This window comes from Gymnoscopelus braueri, assembly GCF_963280865.1.
Source record: "Gymnoscopelus braueri genome assembly, chromosome: 10".
Lineage (NCBI taxonomy): Eukaryota > Metazoa > Chordata > Actinopteri > Myctophiformes > Myctophidae > Gymnoscopelus > Gymnoscopelus braueri.
In genome coordinates this window covers 8,839,742-8,859,402 of record NC_137611.1, presented here as the reverse complement: position 1 = coordinate 8,859,402, position 19,661 = coordinate 8,839,742, and the positions used below count along the sequence as shown (strand labels likewise).

General features: G+C 42.1%; 1 protein-coding gene across 1 annotated transcript in view; it reads left to right on the top strand.

Annotated features, from left to right (window-relative positions):
- The window catches only part of ptprsb (protein tyrosine phosphatase receptor type Sb), a 178,753-nt gene that overhangs the window by 110,231 nt on the left and 48,861 nt on the right, over positions 1 to 19,661 (top strand). The window contains exons 14-17 of the mRNA XM_080439207.1: positions 15,562 to 15,656; positions 16,337 to 16,590; positions 17,995 to 18,082; positions 19,040 to 19,258. Of these exons, the coding sequence (XP_080295333.1) occupies positions 15,562 to 15,656; positions 16,337 to 16,590; positions 17,995 to 18,082; positions 19,040 to 19,258 (656 nt within the window). The remainder of the gene's footprint in view (positions 1 to 15,561; positions 15,657 to 16,336; positions 16,591 to 17,994; positions 18,083 to 19,039; positions 19,259 to 19,661) is intronic.

Below are 19,661 nucleotides of genomic sequence, written 5' to 3'. Positions count from 1 at the left end.
TGAAACTGCAGGATTTTTTTATGTTACCTGAGATGATTTCTATAACACTGGAGTTCTACTGTCTGTTGTAGGCGTGATGTGAAAGGATGAGATCGTGGGAGAATAACTAATGTGGATGATTTATACTGCAGTGGTTCTCAACCTGTGGGTCGGTATCCCCAGGGGGACACACCCCACCCCATATGATGTTGGGTTGTCTCTCCAGATGACAGTAAATTCTGGACAATTTTAAGGACTTTTAAGACCTTTTTAATACCTTAAAAAAAGACCATTACTGCATCAAAAGTAATCAACAAACTATACTATAAAAACTGGTCAAACATATGACCAGTTTATCATCAAATATTCAAATAATATAAGAAAGAGGCAACAATTTTGAAAATTGTGAAAATAGCCGATCTACAAGCTCACGACGCCTCGCAAAGCGAGGCGTCGTGAGCTTGTAGATCGACTATTTTCACAATATTTATCTGTGGAACTGAGTCAAACTAAATGTAAGTAACAATTCTGTCAGGGTGGGTGGAGGTCCCCAGTTCAAATAATATGATTATTTTGGGTGGTCGCAAAAAGGTTGAGAACCACTGATTCTACTGTATAGTGGTCGGTGTTATCAAATCAAATCAAACTTTATTTATATAGCACATTTACATCAATCGAAATTGACCAAAGTGCTTCATACATGGAAGGTTATGTTTATTTCATTAACCTTGACCTTCCCTCCTCAGCAAACCCCCCTTACCCTCTAATCTACTATACCCCTCCACACCCCTTCCTAATAATTTGCCTTTTTACTTTGCTGTTGTTTTCTGTGTCTTTCTTGTGTATATGTCTTTTTTTTAACGGCTGCCATTTGGGACCACTAGGTCTCACTTGTACAAGAGAATCCCTGTGATCTTTCTGGGACTGGTGATAGCGGTGTAGTGGCTCAGAGCCTGTGTCTGATCACCTAAAAAGCCTAGATGTCTCCCCCTGGCTAAACTAAGGGAGGAATTCCTTTTCAGGCTGGAGGTGATAACGTGTTGGCTCTCTCCATGCGGGAGACGGGAGAAGTAATAGTAGCAATACCACACTATAAAAATCGTCTCCGCATATCTCTCTCCCCCTGTTTCCTGTCCATCTCTACTATGAAACTATACATAAAGGCAGAAAATGATAAAAAATTGTCACGTGAGGCAGAAACGGCTTATCGCCATATTTTAAAGGGATATTTCACTTTCAAATAAAATAAACGTAAAATTAAATGTACAAAATAAATGAAAAAAAGTAATGGAAAAATCACGTCCTCCTCACGCATTAGAAGGACTGATGACTGCGATTTTTCCATACGTTTTTTCTTTAATTTTTTATATATTTTTTTATGTTTATTTTATTTGAAAGTGAATTATCCCTCTAACTGTAAATGAACGGCCTACTTGATCATACTAACAGTACATAGCGTCACACATAAGTATAAAAAATAACAGATCCTTCGAGCTTGTCGATTGGCTATTTTTAGCTATATTTCTTTAATTTTGAATCCTGAAAAGTGTAACTATATATTTGGACATATGAGTTTTTTTTCTGCCCCGACGGAGAGACAAAATGCGTTGGTTCTTTGGTCTGGAACTGTAACGTTTCCCCTGAAGCTCAAACACAGCAGCAGCTGTAGAACGGCTGAATGCATCGAGATGCTGGAACCTGTCAACCACCACTATTACTGTTACTCTACCACATGTGTACTACACACTCAACTGTATACACACACACACACACACACACACACACACACACACACACACACACACACACACACACACACACACACACACACACACACACACACACACACACACACACACACACACACACACACAAGTGGATGGGTTCCCCCACGGCTGTGTGTGTGCGTATGAGGAGAGTGATATAGTTTGATATATCTCAGGCCTGGGGTGTGTGTGTGTGTGTGTGTGTGTGTGTGCGTGTGTGTGTGTGTGTGCGTGTGCGTGAGTGAGCTTACTAATATACTCGTGAGGGGTAAATGTCCCCACAAGTGTTATAGAATTTGAGAAATAGACATAGTGAAGGATAATTTTCCTGGTTCTCACAGGATTAAAGGGATAGTTCACCCCCCAAATGACTATTTTTCCTATCGATTAGTCACCCCATGGAGACTTGAATTCATGGATTTTTTTTTTTGTTTTTGTCGCATTCATAAGCCAATAATTTGGTGACCGGCAGCGGTTCCAGTAGGAGACACAAAGAGCCTTTGTTCCGTGTGCGCGTGCGTCCACATTGTTTAATCGTGCCGCTAAGCTGAAGCACTTGTCATTCTAAAAACAGAGTTGTGTCATCCTATCCTGACGTTGCAGTGTTCCCCCTGAGTGCTGCCTCTGTGTTGAACGGACGGTGATTTAGGGACTGCGTCAGATCACCTTTCATTCCACTGTTCTGTTCTCTCCCCCTTCTGCCTTTAGCCTGAATGAAACGCTATACCCTACAGCCAGTGGATGGAAAGTAACTAAGTACTTTTACTCAAGTATTGTGCTTAAGTACAATTTTGAGTTACTTTTATTGTACCTGAGTATGTCCATGCATTTTTCAATACTTTATCATTCTACTTCGCTGCATCTCAGAGTCAAACATTGTACTTTTTACTCCACTAATTTGAAAACGTACAAGTTACTTTATTGTGAAGAAACATACATTAACCAATTAAGCCCTTAGCAGATCTATGAGCTGAGTGCCACGCTATGAGCTTGTAGATCTGCTATTTTTGAAAAATCTGGAAAATGTGTGCAAATCTTTGAATGCATACAAGCAAACATTTGTAAAATATGTTGTTCCAGGGACCCCCAGAAGCAAAGATTTGAGTTTCAAATGTTCACTAAAAATATATATTCAAAGATTTGCACACATTTTCACGATTTTTCAAAAATAGCCAAATAAATCTAAAATGACACACTTTTACACTTTTACTCAGGCACATTTTGAATACAGGCCTTTTTTTTTTAACTTGAAACAGAGTGTTTCTACACTGTGGTATTGCTACTGTCACTTATGTACTTTTAAGTACAAATAAATCCTGTGTACTTCTTCTTCCACCATTTGGCCTCCAGCCTGCAGTGGAAGTCCTTCCAGCAGTATACTACAGTAGAGAAAGAGTCAAGGTTTATGCCTCCTCCGCCGGTCCCCAGAGCGGCACCGAATTTACTGTACATCTTTATCTGTGTCGCTGTGCGCGGCCCGGCAGTTCATCCTCAGCGGCCGTCAAACACGACGTCTTTTATCTGTTTTTCATTCATAAATCTGGGGGCCTGTTTTCTCTAACCCATCCAGACCGGGAACGCATCTGTCATTTTTTTTGTATTTCTTAGGCTATTAAAAAAATAGCAGATATACAAGCTCATAGCGCGGCACCGAGTGCCGCGCTATGAGCTTGTAGATCTGCTATTTTTTTATTTTTTTCGTGAAAATGTGTGCAAATATTTTAATATATATATATTTTTTAAAGCTAATATTTTTTACTAAAATCTTTGCTTCTGGGGGATCCCTGGAACGACATATTTTGAGATGGGGGTGGGTGGGTGTCGGCGGACAAATATATATATATCATTTTGGGGGTCCTTTGACATGAAAAGGTTTTGTTCTAGGGACCTCCCCAGAAGTCAAAAATGTTAAAAAAAATATATGTATTCAAAGATTTGCTAAATGTTTTCAAGATGTTTCAAGAAATAGCAGATCTGCAAGCTTATAGCGCGGCACTCGGTGCCGCGCTATGAGCTTGTATATCTGCTATTTTTTTGATTTGCCAAATAAATCTGCAAAATGACACACAGAAGATGCGTCCCCGGTCTTAATGGGTTAACTGGCCTGGCGGCTATACTGTAACAGAAGGATAAAATACAATCTGTGTGTATCAGTTACACATTCTCCTCCGCTATAATGAAGTTGTCCACTTAGGGTCGATACGCTGCTCTCTGCCTTATTTCATTAGGCCTTGTGCAGCCTGACATTATGTCTCCCCTGTTTGTGTGGTTGTGTTTTTGTTGGCCCCGCTGGTACCGGGGCCTCGCATTCGTCCTGGACTTTTATCTCATCTCGTTTGCTGTCGTCGGGGCAGAAACCTCCTATCTCCATATTTAAAATGTTTGTGTTTTTTTTTTTTTTCAAGGGGCTAGCATCCGGCTTGTAAATTGAGGCTATATAGGAAGTGTGACAGTTCATTTGAATGGCTTGAAGTCTCGCTGTTTCACCCCTAGCTGGTTGCAGAAGCAATTAGGCTCCATTCAAGCGGATGGGTTTTTGGACTTCGAACTTAACACTTGATTTTATTACCGTAATAAACATTGTCATAAATACTATATGCTTCCTATATGCTAGTTTAAAGTCTCCTTTCAATCACCATGATATGCGTTTTGGTAAATTATGGTCCCATTTATTTTTAAATGAATGATAAAGTAGGGTATGTTTCTATAGGGTTTCTACTGGGTTCTACCGAGTGAAGCCCCGCCCTCGCTGCGGTTTCAGCCAATAGCATTCATTTCCGTTGGCATTTCGGAACCGGATATAGAAAGATGGCGGATTTTGAAATCGCTGCAAAATAGGCTTCATTTACGGTCTGTAGAAAGCAATGGCGTGACGCTGTTACGGTCTATGTTTTTTTTTTGTAAATTAACACCCTACTTGATCATACTACGCGACGCACAAAAGCATCAAAAGTAGCAGATCTACAAGCTCAAAACGCGGCGCGAAGCGACGCGTTTTGAGCTTGTAGATCTGCTACTTTTGCTGCTACTTTTGCTGCTACTTTTGCTGCTACTTTTGCTGTTTTTGGGGATTTGAATCCCGAACTGTTTGGGACTTATGAGGTTTCCACCCTGATAGAGACTATTTATTTTTTCAGTTACAGCTTGACTCAGCTGCTTATTGGTTCCGTCTATTGTCCCTTATCTCTCCCCGTTCCTTTTCTTTTGCTCTGATTGATTTGTCCCATTCATAGACCTGAGAGGCCGGGTTCTAAAAAAAAAAGGCCTTCTTGAATCCTTTAGAAGGCAACTGTCAAGTTGTTCAGTTTTCTGAGCAACTTGACAGGATTGTCAACGTTCACTAAAACCCAAAAACATTTCTTCAGTCTCTGTAGCCGATGGAAACATGAAATGAATAACAATTTAGAGCTTATGGACCTTTTGGCGTTTATTGAAAATTACTTGCATTGGCACCTAATGCCCTAAAAATTTTAAAATCGATACAAAATTTAAGACAGACGTTAATGGGATTTATATTGATTTGTTTTTATTTCCTTTGGTTATTGATTTTTTTTATGTTAGAGGATAATAAAAACAGACAGACATTAATGGGACTTATGTTGATTTTTGATTTCCTTTGGTTATTGATTTTTAATGTTAGGGGAAAATAAATACATTTTCAGCAATAGCAATTTATAATTCATGTGTATATCTGCTACAGAGGCTGAGAAATAAGGATGGATATCTGAATCCGGCAGTGGTGTAAAGTAACTAAGTACATCTACTCAAGTACTATACTTAAGTACAATTTTGAGGTATTTTTTACTTTACTGGAGTATTTTAAAAAAAATTGTACGTTTTTACTTCTACTCCACTACATCTAGGAGGCAAATATTGTACTTTTACTCCACTACAATTATTTGGAAACTTTAGTTACTAGTTACTTTGCAGATATAAATTGTTATATTATAATCTACAAGCTCACAACGTGTCGTGATGCGACGCGTTGTGAGCTTGTAGATCTGCTATTTTCAAACATTGTAGCACTTTTACTTTTGATACTTTAAGTATATTTTGAATATTCAATACTTTTCTACTTTTACTCAAGTAAGTATTTTTGAACAAAGGCCTTTTACGTGTAACAGAGTATTTTTATATTGTGGTATTGCTACTTTTACTTAAGTAAAATACAGTATGTGAGTACTTCCACCACTGGAATCCGGTAGCGTGACACATTATCACCCTTTTCGGCTTCTGTTGCCTCTCTTATTGGCCCCCCGTTCTGTTGTTGGGTTGCTTCTCTGAACAAAATCGTTCAATCAGCGCTGTCGGCCGCTCCCCCTGAGGGCGTGTCCTGTGAGAGTGTGAGCTCCAGTTCGCTGAGAGTCCGGTGGAAGACTCCGCCCCTTCCAGCGGAAGGCCAGGACGACGGCGCCGTTGTCACGCCCGACTACGAGCTGACCTACCAGAGAGTGTCTGGGTCAGGGGTCGAAGGTCAGGGTCGAGAGATGAGGTACAGTAGGCTCTGTCACAATTATTATACATGATAATAAGCCTGATCGCCGTTATTTTATTTTTGGGTTGCATAACAAGTGGGTAGCAATTATGAAGTATTATAATACTTGACATAAGTCATTATAACATGCTGTATAATGTGTTATGATTGCATTATATGTTGTTATGAATTGTTATAACTAATCGTCACGTGTTATAAGCGTAATACAATGCATTTATACTTGAACGTATAAGTCATTATAATAAGCTTCATAATGAGTTATGGTTATAAAGCACTATTTATAAGCTCTTATAAATATGATTATAAAGGATTATGATTAGATTACAAGGCCTTATAAGTACCGGTATGTGTATAATGCGTTAAACACATGGGATGCATAGCAAGTGCTACCGATATTCGCAATTATTTTCGGAAATGGCACATCTGCAAGCTATGTCACTATTTATTTTTTAAATTATTCAGCACTAAGATGAGAGCAGCCTCCATCATGGTTCCTCCTGAGCGAGGTCACTCTGTGCTGGAGGGCCTGGACAAATGGAGCTGGTACAAAGTCACGCTGGCGGTCCCTTCCTCCACCACCGGCCAGGGGACCGGGGTCCCCAGGAGCCAGGGGACTGGGGTCCCCAGGAGCCAGGGGACCGTCCCCTCCTCCTCCAGTGACCAGGGGACTGATCATGTCCTCAGCAGCCAGCCAGCGGTCTGCAGGACAGATGAGGATGGTGAGTGAGCAATTTCCAGGTACTTTTACTTTACTGGAGTAGGCCTATATCCAATTTTCAGTACTTCTACTTCTACTCCACTACATCTCAGAGGCAAATATTGTATTTGAAAAACTTTAGTTACTAGTTACTTTGTAGATTTTGATTATTATTACAAAACATACAATACCCACTTCAGCCCCTATATACATTTCGACCATTTTAAAATAGCCGATCTACAAGCTCACAATGCGTCACGATGTGACGCATTGTGAGCTTGTAGATCGGCTATTTTCAAAAGATTTGTATACATTTCAAAACTTGTGAAATGGGACATCCTGCATAATGAGTACTTTTACTTTTGTACTTAGAGTATATTTTGATACCAATACTTTTGTACTTTTACTCAAGTAAATTACGAATTCCGGAGTATTTCTACATTGCCGTATTGATACTTTTACTTAAGTAAAAAGAATGGAGTACTTTTTACACCACTGATGGTGAGTGAGTGTCTGCAGTGGGAACTACAGCACATGAAATCCAAACACATATTGATCACTCAGTAGCTCATTTACTGCACTGGTCAATTACTCAGTTAATTAATTAGGTGTGTGTGTGTGTGTGTGTGTGTGTGTGTGTGTGTGTGTGTGTGTGTGTGTGTGTGTGTGTGTGTGTGTGTGTGTGTGTGTGTGTGTGTGTGTGTGTGTGTGTGTGTGTGTGTGTGTGTGTGTGTGTGTGTGTGTGTGTGTGTGTGTGTGTGTGTGGTGTCAGTCCCGGGCGCGGCCCCCCGGCAGGTGGACGTGCGTCCGCTCAACTCCTCGGCGCTCAGGCTGAGCTGGCGCTCGGTGTCGCCACGGTTACGGCACGGCCAGATCCGCGGCTACCAGGTCCACTTCGGCCTGGCGGAGGGCAGCCAATCACGGAGCCTGCCTCGAATCAAGGACCTCCTCCTGGACGACTCCCAGGTTATTATAATATTATTATTATATTATTTATGTATTTGTTTGTTTTACATTTAGAGCAGTGCTTCTCAAAGTTTTACATTTCAAGACCCCCACCCCCCCAGTTTTGTATGCATTAGCCCACGGAGAGCCCCCCCCCCCCGCCCCCCCTATAACTCTGAGAGTGCACAAATGGAACCAAATGGTTCCATTTCCACAGACCAGTCCATTTTTGTTTCTAATTATCAATCATTTAGCTGGGGACCCTCTGGGACCCCCTCAAGGACCCCTGGGGGTCCCCAGACCCCATTTTTAGAACCACTGTTTTAGAATAAACAATTTGTATTTCCCCTATTATTATCCTTCCTGGACCTGGTTGCTTATTTGTCTCACAGAATCTGGCAACACTGCCGAGGAGCCCCCGCCGGGAGGACATAGCGCCCTCCCTCCGCAGTTGCTGCTAGCGTATAGCGTCAAAGATGGCTCCTCCCCCTCCTGGCCCCTCCCCCTCCCGACTTCCCTGATCCGAACACAGTCAGTTTATTGTGTTCGTAATAGACGCTTGGCCCAAGTGGGCGGCACCGCGGTCGGTTCGAACCCCTATAGACTCTATACGCTGGTGGACAGGAACTCTACCCCCTGTGCCACCCGAGTGCCCTATGGCACAGTTAATGTAGGATAATAAAATAATGATTATATAAGAGACATTTTTATCATTGAGCAAGGAATAATATACTGTAAGCCCATTGACTCACTTCCCCTGTGTGTTTATGTCTCTCGCTCTCTCTCGCTCTCTCTCTCTCTCTCTCTCTCTCGCTCTCTCTCTCTCTCTCGCTCTCTCTCTCTCTCTCGCTCTCGCTCTCTCTCTCTGTGCCTGTGGGGTGTGTCCGGTCTATTGGTTCAGATGGAGGAGGATGACTCCACTCAGTATGTGAGTACACAACACTCTGCTGGAGACAACACACAACACACAATGTTACAACAACACACTGCGGGCAGTTCAACACAACACACACACACAGTGTTACACTTGAAACCCACCAGGCATGCAAGCATTTAAGCTCACGGACGCTGATTTTGCCATTCTCATTGCACGCATGCTGTACTCCGCTCTGGGAGGGGAAAACGTTTTTTTTTCTCCACACGCATTCTCATTGAAACGCATTGACCAGACGTCGTGCTGTGGCCAGTTTTAGAGAGAACAGTCACGCCCAAACCTCTGCACACGATAAAGCGTGTTTGTTAGCGCGATGCTTTTTTTGGGTGCTAAACTCACCCAAGCTCCATGTAAACAAGTACAAGGACACTTATATCATCAATATACATTTAATCTCACATTTAACAGTAGAGAGGCTTCCAGAGCTTTGCAGACAGAGCTGGTTTTGAATACAACACATTTGCCATGTACATTCCATAGGTCAATAGTTTATCAAGTACAGTCAATACGGTATGTACAGCTACCAACGTCCTTCACTCGGTACAGAATGTCTTCACTGTACAATCCTAGTCTGCTACCTGCACACTGTCGCCTTTTCAGAACTTCTCATTTTAATTCATTTACAGATGATTAAATATGCAACTGACTTTGTTGTCTTGATATGGACTTGTATGCAAATATCAGAAGATATTTACATACAAATAGCAGACGATATTTACATACAAATAGAAGACGATATTTACATACAAATAGCAGACGATATTTACATACAAATAGCAGACGATATTTACAAACACATTGCACTCAATTTACACACACATTTGCACTCAAGGGGCCACAATGAAGATAATCTCTTGAGCGTTTTTGTGTGTGATCCTGATAAATATGAACAGTTCCTGTACAGTACTGTACTGTACATGCATGTTTTGTCAATAAAATCTATTCCCTTATGTGTTGCCCTACTGCACCTTAAAGGGATAATTCACCCCCAAAATGACATTTTTTCTATCGATTACTCACCCCATGAAGACTTGAATTCATGGATTATTTCCTAAGCCAATAATTTGACGACCAGCAGCGGTTTCCGGTAGGAGACACAAAGAAAAATCTCCTTTTTGTCTCCTACCGGAAAATGAGTAATTTTTTTGGGCTGAACTATCCCTTAAATGTGTCTTTGATGTGTTGTTTATCTCCAGGAGATGATCGTAGGAGATCTGAGAGCAGAGACGGTGTACTCTGTGTCGGTGGCGGCCTACAGCACCAAGGGAGACGGCGTGCACAGCAAGGCCAGGCTGGTGACCACACTGGGGATGGGTGAGCATATACATTTATATATATACACTAGGGATGGGTGAGCATATACATTTATATGTATATACTCTAGGGATGGGTGAGCATATACATTTATATGTATATACACTAGGGATGGGTGAGCATATACATTTATATATACACTAGGGATGGGTGAGCATAACGTGAAGTGACGTGTTGTGAGCTTGCAGTGGTGTAAAGTAACTAAGTACATTTACTCAAGTACTGTACTTAAGTACAATATTGAGATATTTTTACTTTTAAGAGTATTTCCAATGTTCTGTACTTTTACTTCTACTCCACTACATTTCAGAGGCAAATATTATACTCCATTATAATTATTTTAAAACTTAAGCTACTAGTTACTTTGTAGATTTTGATATTATTACTAAACCACTAACCACTTCAGCCCAATAAACATTTCAGCCATTTGAAAATAGCCGATCTACAAGCTCACATTGTGAGCTTGTAGATCGGCTATTTTCTAAAGATTTTTTATACGTGAATACATTTGAAAAGTTGTGAAAAGGGACATTCTGAATACTTTCTACTTTTGGTACTTTAAGTACATTTTGATACCAATACTTTGTACTTTTACAGTAAATATTGAATTCCGTACCATTACTTGTAACAGAGTATTTCTACATTGCCGTATAGACACTTTTACTTAAGTAATAAATGTGAGTACTTTCTCCACCATGGTGAGCTTGTAGATCTGCTATTTTCACTAGTTTCGGTCCAGGAGCAAACGTCTAATTTCAATTGGGTCTGGAGCTAAGAAGAAGTTTTCTGTATGCCGTTGCCAAGTACTACAGTTCATTGGCTGGACGTAGTTACAAACACGCTCACTCGGGCCATTGATCTTGTAAAAAAAAAGCTGCCTTAGGAAACCTGTGTAGTCACTGTAAACAACCGTCTAAAGTTTGTTTCTCAAGCTTTTTAATTATCAGCTCATTGATTTTGTTGCTGAAGACACTTGTTCCATTTGGTTTGCAGTCCCCGGCCTCCCGTCTCTGAGGCTGCAGCCAGGAGCCGATCCGTCAGTGCTGATTGGCTGGACTCCTCCACCAGGTAGGACTGTCACCATCATGATACATTTGTGTTGACGAATGATTGTCGTCAGTGGTGGAAAGTAACTAAGTACATGTACTCAAGTACTGTACTTAAGTACAATTTTGTGGTATTTTTTTTTTACTTAACTGGAGTATTTCCAATTTTCAATACTTTTACTTCTATTCCACTACATCTCAAAGGCAAATATTATACTTTTACTCCACTACAATTATTTGAAAACTTTAGTTACTAGTTACTTTGTAGATTTTGATTATTATTACAGAACATGCATTAACCACTTTAGCCTTATGTATACTTCGGCTATTTTCAAAATATTTGTATACATATTGAACTTGTGAAATGGGACATTCTTCATAAAGAGTGCTTTTACTTTTGGTACTATTTTGATGTCAATACTTTTGTACTTTTACTGAAGTAAATTTTAAATACCAGACTTTTACTTGTGACTGAGTATTTCTAGATTGTGGTATTGACAATTTTACTTAAGTAAAAAATAGTAATGATTTAGTTGTGTTTTGGGCATTGAATATTGGAATGTGCATAATAGTGTTTGCCTTTTACGGCCATATGTAAAAGAAAATAATAATAATACAATGAAAAAAGTAATTGTAAACCTCTAGTCCTAAGAATTGACTGTTACCGATTATCAAAATAATCTACTATGGCCAATAACAGGCCATATACTTAATAATTTTATACTTTCAAAAATGTTCAAAGTAGCGGAAGATCATGGGTGGGAAAAAGGGTCAATTGGGATGAAAAACTATGTAATACAGCAAAATCTCCCACCACCAGCCCATGCAGACAGCCAGGGTCCTCCACTGGAGATCCAGGGCTACCGGCTACAGTATGGCCTGAAGAACTCCTCTTCCACCAACACCACCACGACCACGGTGGACCTCACAGCTGGAGAGAGGTCCTACACGGTCTCTAACCTCTCCCGGGGCTCTGCCTACGTCTTCGCCCTCTCCGCTCAGAGCCGCGCAGGCTACGGCGCCGCGGCGCAGCAGGAAGTGGAGCTGCCCGAGCTCCCGCCGTCGGGGTACCCCAGGATACGGGACCCCGTCGACGCCTCGTGCTGCTCTCTGCAGCTCTCGTGGCGGCCCCCGGTGGCAGAGGAGTGCAACGGACTCATCACGGAGTATACGCTGGTGTACCGACGAGCTATCATGGCACCCATCAACACGTCCCCTGTCCCAGTGACACCCAACACGATGGCACCCAACATAATGGCAGCCAACACGATGGCACCCAACACGATGGCACCCAACACGATGGCACCCAACAACACCTCCACTGTCCCAGTGACACCCAACATGATGACACCCAACAACACCTCCCCTGTCCCAGTGACACCCAACATGATGACACCCAACAAGACCTCCTCTGTCCCGCGCCCGACCGCCTCCTCATCCAACAAGTCCTCCAAGGTCCCTGGTCTGACCGCCTCACCCAACAAGACCTCCTCTGTCCTGAATCTGACCGCCTCATCCACCCTCCCTGCTAAGGTTTGACATTTTTCGTATAGTTTTGTTTCATTTTTATTTCTTTTTTTTCGCTTAAGTTTTGACTCGTTTTTAAAGTGGGTTTGCCGGATTATTTTAGTTTTTAGTTTTTGAAAAGGCTTAGTTATAGTTTTTAGTTTAAAATTGTAATATATGGGGTGTTTGGGGCGAAACGAGGTCAGAAATATAGCAAAACTAGCTGAAGATTGGCTATTCTTGCTATTTTTTGTCTGTTTTTGACATCTAAAATTATTAGAATATAAGATTTCATATCCACCTCAAATAGACTTATCTATGAAATATGGACAAGACTAAAACAAAGGACATTTTCGAAACAATTTTAGTTTAATAAACGCACACAGTTTAGTTATTTTGCCTTTTTCTTTGTTCAATTAACTGAAATATATATATTTTTAATTTTTGTTTTCTCTTATTTGGTTTTCCCCCCTGCAGCAGGTGGCGCTAGCGGCCAGCCAGACCAGCTTCACCATCCGGGGCCTGAACCACAGCACGGTGTACCAGGTGCGGCTCAGGGCCCACACCAAGGCAGGGCCCGGGCCCTTCAGCCCTGCACTGGTCTGCCAAACCCTGGCCTTGGAGACAGGTAGGCCTGTGGGCCTCAGGCCAGCATTAGTGAGGACCAATTATATGAAGATAGGTTGGGAAAATGGGTGAAGTCGTCCTTTAAGTAAAAAAAAACCTGAGTGCTTCTTCCACCTTCTGAATAGAACAATACATTGCCAGAGCAAGTGTCAAAATATAATAAAAACAGTTGAAAATGGGGAAAGTATACACAGTTGGAGGGGGTACAGCATTGTGTTAAACAGAGCATATGTCACATTTCATCGTTATACATGTTATATGTACAGGGTATAAAGCTTTTTTGAGACAAATAGCAGCAATCTTTTGCAGTCACTTTGGGACACATAGCAACACTATTTAAATAGTATACAAAAAATCACACCCAGTGTGAAGTGGGCGGTGTCTTGCTAGCTAATCACAATACTGAATGGAGTCAACCAATCATGTACAAAAAATAAATACATTTATTGAAACACTCTTTATGATGGAAGAAACCATAACTAAAAAAAAAACAAATTTATGTTTTTTTTAAAGTTATGGTTTCTTATATAGGGCTATGCTCATGTGTCATGTGACACTGGCCAATCACAGTCCTGAATAGACTGTGATTGGCCAATCACGGTGCAGGGTTAGGCGGGGTCCATTTTTGGCCAATCACAGCGCAGGATTTGTTGTACAAATATCCAAACCTCACTTATAGGGGCGGTTTCACCGCCCAAAAAAGCCTCAGATTTTAAATGCGTTTAAAGGTAGCAGCTCTGCTTATATATGTGCAGAGTAGGTCTAGAGGTCTATTCGGTACAGATAGTGTTTATATGTGCAGAGTAGGTCTAGAGGTCTATTCGGTACAGATAGTGTTTATATGTGCAGAGTAGGTCTAGAGGTCTATTCGGTACAGATAGTGTTTATATGTGCAGAGTAGGTCTAGAGGTCTATTCGGTACAGATAGTGTTTATATGTGCAGAGTAGGTCTAGAGGTCTATTCGGTACAGATAGTGTTTATATGTGCAGAGTAGGTCTAGAGGTCTATTCGGTACAGATAGTGTTTATATGTGCAGAGTAGGTCTAGAGGTCTATTTGGTACAGATAGTGTTTATATGTGCAGAGTAGGTCTAGAGGTCTATTCGGTACAGATAGTGTTTATATGTGCAGAGTAGGTCTAGAGGTCTATTCGGCACAGATAGTGTTTATATGTGCAGAGTAGGTCTAGAGGTCTATTCGGCACAGATAGTGTTTATATGTGCAGAGTAGGTCTAGAGGTCTACTCGGTACAGATAGTGTTTATATGTGCAGAGTAGGTCTAGAGGTCTATTCGGCACAGATAGTGTTTATATGTGCAGAGTAGGTCTAGAGGTCTATTCGGTACAGATAGTGTTTATATGTGCAGAGTAGGTCGAGAGGTCTATTCGGTACAGATAGTGTTTATATGTGCAGAGTAGGTCTAGAGGTCTATTCGGCACAGATAGTGTTTATATGTGCAGAGTAGGTCTAGAGGTCTACTAGGTACAGATAGTGTTTATATGTGCAGAGTAGGTCTAGAGGTCTACTCGGGACACTCGATGGTTAGTAGTCATTAGGGTGGTTGTATTCCATTGGCTAACCTTCTTTTATCGCCACAGAATGCTCCTTCACTCCCACCCTCCCCCACCAGCACCCACCCCTCACCAACCAACCAACCAACCAACCAACCAACCAGCTGGGAGCAAACAGGCTGAATGCATAATGGATGTTTGTGCATCAAGGCCACTGGCTGCTTCTTATCACACAACCCAATCCCCCCGTAAATGCAGGTAAAAGGGTTCATGGGGGAATGGAACCGATCTGTCTTAGAAGGAGGAGGTAAGTGCTGAGTCTTAAAAGTCCAGATGTACCGACGACCACGGATCTACAGGTAAGGTTTTTTTGGCTTTCAACAAGACGGGCGATTCTCATGCTCTGAAGATGCACGCGGCACCCACCCCAAAATGTCCGCTTGACATGCTGACTTGGGACTCCGACACTTCGTCCTATAACCACCTGACACTAGTGGCATGTGGCCTCTTCTCGCAGTCTGTCTTGTTTTCTATATTTTGTCTTCTGGCTCCTCCTTCCTCCCACTCTTCTTCACATTCCTGGTCACTTCCTCATCCTCACTAACGGCCATAACACGCTACGATTCTTTCAGTTGGCAGGGCTGGAGCTGCAGAGCAGAGGCACTGATGATGTGAAGATATAAACTAACGGCTGTTTCTGAGAGTATAACTGATGATGTCTGTTTGGTTCCTTTTCACCAGACGTGCCGAGGAACTTCTCCGTCAACCTGGCCACTAAGACCAGCGTCCTGCTCACCTGGGAGTTCCCGGAGACCACCTACCCCTATCGCTTCACCGTACGTCAGCCACGTTCTTACATTTGTTTGGCCCCAAAAATACATTATAACCCCCATTCAATCCGGGAACGCATCTGTGTCAATTTAGATTTGAGCTATAACCATTATTTTATACTTTGGGCCATTCAAAAATAACAGATCTTCATAGTGCGGCACTGAGTGCCGCACTATGAGCTTGTAGATCTGCTATTTAAAAAAAAATCTTGAACATTTTGTGCAAATCTTTGAATACATATATTTTTTTAAACATAATTTTTAACTCAAATCTTTGCTTCTGGAGGTCCCTGGAACCAAATATTTAGCAAATGTTCGCTTTAAATATATATATTCAAAGATTTGCACACATTTTCACGATTTTTCAAAAATAGCCAAAAACACAGGGCGACTGTGGCTCAGGAGGTGGAGCGGTCACTTGGGAAACGGAAGGTTCCCGGTTTGATCCCCGGCTCCCCCCCTGAGTCAGTGACAAAGTGTCCTTGAGCAAGACCCCCCCACCCCCCAAGGGACCCCCATACTTCATGTTGTTGTTAAAATGTTTCAGAAAAATATTCAAAATGTTTCACTTTTTTTTCAAGATTTTCTTTTGAAAAAAGCAGACCTACAAGTTCATATAAAGCTTATTATTTCTCTCGTAAAATATGGCAACAAGTGTTGTTGATTAGTTGTTGTTCGTCGCCCAGGTGGAGTACAACCGCCAGAAGATGGAGGTGGACGCGCGGCTCCGCAAGGCGGTCATCCCCAACCTGCAGCCGGACACCAGCTACGACTTCAAGATCACCTCCCCCGAGGGCAACATGGGGGGGCTGCGCCACCGCATCCACGCCAAGACCTCCCCGCCCATCACCATCCGCCGGCCGGAGATAGACCACACCCGAGACACCGAGACCACCGTCACCATCATCCTGCCCTCACTGGAGACCCGCAGTCCTGTCAAGTAAGACTCACACAACACCAGAGGGTCTGTACTTAACACATTGTGTGGCAGAGGTTTATTAAAATAGGGTACATCTAGTGCCAGCATATCTTCCATCCACTTACGTTGATATGTTTCGTGCTGTAGAAGCCCCGACGAGGACGCGCATGTAAACAAAGCCTGCGTGCGAGACGGCGGAGGGTCCCGACTAACGCCTGGAACAATAATATTTCTAACGCGATCCTCCATTTCAGAGTGATCGCCGATCGAAAACGGCTCATTTCCACCACGTTAAAAAGAAATGGAGATATTAAGCTTTTAGTCAAGGAGTTAACATTGGAGCGGACGACCGGAAGCATTTTTGACATGGATCCACATCCGGCCTCTCCTTCTTAGAGATTCCTTGGATGATCCCAAAGTTTCTTTTGAGCGCCCCACGTGGGAAAAAAACAGCTTCTCAAAAACGGTCCGGACCGTTTTTGGCACTCAATGTGTTAACCTCTTGATCACACTATCAAGTTCAGTTGCAGAAATATCTTCCAATGGTTTTCGGATGATCCCGTCATTTGATGCTCCATCCATGTGTTGTTGAAACTCTGTTTTCTTAGTCCTGTCCGGCAGCACAGGCCAAAGGTACTATGAACCCCAGCATGCCTATCCTGGGGGGAACATTCGCTAACAAATTGCAGTTAAAATATAGGATATTAGGGTTCAAATATAAAATAGTTTGTCCATAGAGGAGTGTCCAAAACGCTTTCTTATCAATATTTGTACCATTTGAAACTAGTTAAGTATTTAAGTAAATGTTTGTGGTTGGCTTGGACCGTGGCGTAGCGGTCCAGGCACCCTAGGCTGCAATTCCAGCCTGACAGCGTGTCGTGGGTTTGAGTCCTGATCCCGACGACCTTTGCTGCTTGTCACTCCCCATCTCTCTCCCCATTTCCTGTCAGTCTACTACTGTCCTATAAATAACGGCATAAAAGCCCCCATGAAAAAAAACAATTTAAAGAAAAGAAATGTTTGTGGTTGAGGACGTCTTCTTCACTACAAATACAAACAATAATTCCATGAGTCCAAACGTCTCTCACCACCAGGATGGCTTTGGGGCCTTGTGTCCACGGAAAGCCTTTTATTTGGCTCATCTCTTGGAACATCTCTTTTGGAGAATTCCGGGATGATAGGTCGGAAGGAACATCAATAAGGCTCAGTGCTCAGCGCTCTGGACATGATGTCCAAAGCACTTCTCCTCTCATAAAACATATTCCTGTGGACACTAGCCCCTCTAACAAGACACAAAAAAATTGCCTCTGCCGGCTCCTCGACAAGCCGGGGAGGGGAGAGGAGGAGACATTTGAAAATAATTTCCCTTGCTCGTGTCACTGGACAGCTATTAAAGTTGTTTTTTGTTGCTGTGTCCCCCTTCAGGAACGTGTATGTGGTGGTAGTCCCTCTCAGGAAGGCCAGGGGAGTCATCAGACATCTGAAGAGCCCGGACGAGATGGACCTGGAAGAGGTGAGAGACACATATCATATAACCACCTCTCTATCCTGTCTGTCTGTCTGCAGGGAGCCCAGGACCTTACAGTATAAACACTAACATCATTCCCACTGCCTAAAAAAAACTTGAGGCAACGCCTCAAGTTAGATTTGCTCAAAGGGTTAGCAAATCTAACCCTTTGCTGGTTAAATGTCAACGTTTCAACCATTCGTCATGGTTATTGAGACATCTGGCTTTTTTCCCCCTTTTTTTTGACCGCAGTGGTTGGAAGAAGTAGTCAGATTTTTGTGCCAATGTCACAATGTAGAAATACTCTGTTGTGAGTAAAAGTACTGTATTCAATTTGTTTTACTTACTTTAATGTATACGTACTGGCATCAAAATATACTCAAAGTACTAAAAGTAGGCTACTTATCATGCAGAAGTCCCATTTCACTATGGTTCTTTTTGTTGTCTTGTCAAAATCTTTCAAAAATAGCCAATCTACAAGATACAATAGTTTTGGATTTTTCATTTTAGTTTAGTTTTAGCTCGAATATTTTGTTCCTAATTCAGTTAGTTTTAATTAGTTTTTAGTGCGGATTTGCTCGTTTTTATTACCGTAGTTTATATTTTAGAACATTCTAATAGTTTTAGTAAGTTCTTATTAGTTTTAGGTTTTTTTTATACTTTGGGTTATGTGTCAGGTGCAGGATTGAAAAGTTAAGTATTGTGTAATAAAAACTTAACAAAAGATAGCATTTAAAATGTTATTCAGATAAACCACCAACCATCCACAAACGAAAACTAAGGGCATCTTGTCTATAATTTTACAGTTTACAGTTTGTTTTAGTTAATTTTCTAAACACACAATACAGTTTCAGTTAGTTATTGTTTATTTATTTTATTGTAGTTTTAATAGTTTTAGTTTTGGTTATTTGTTTAGTTTTGGTTTAACTATAATAACCTTGCTCTCTCTCCGATGGTGTCCAGCTGTTGAAGGACATCAGCCAGCGGCAGAGGGACAGTCGGCAGCAGAAGACGGTGGACCTGCGGCGGGCCTACATCACGGCCTGCTTCACGCCCGCCACCTTGCCCGCCTTCTTCACCCTGGGGGACCAGCTGCACTACGGCGGCTTCGAGAACCGGGCCCTGGAGCCGGGCCAGGAGTACGTCTTCTTCATCCTGGCCGAGCTCAACGCCACCACCGGGGTAACGCCACCGCAACCGCACCGCAACCGCAACCGCAACCGCAACCGCACCGCACCACTCTCACTGTCAATGTCTGTTCACCGTTCTATATTATTCTGCCTACACATCCATCATGTCCTAGTATGAGCGAATAGGGGAAGGGAATCAACGTCACGTGATGTCTTTTGTTTGGCCCGGCAAAAACTCTGAAAGAATATGATTATTGGCAGAATCGCGGAACGTTTAGAATGTTTGGCGTCCCCTTTTAATCTTTCACAAGATCGGCGATTGTTGCAATGACCTGCACTACTATACTTCACCATATGTTGCGCTATGGTGAAATAAACCCACAATATTTAACAATGTGTATGTTCCTTAATTACATTCCAATGGTGAAAGCTGTGTTGTTTCACCCGAAAAAGTA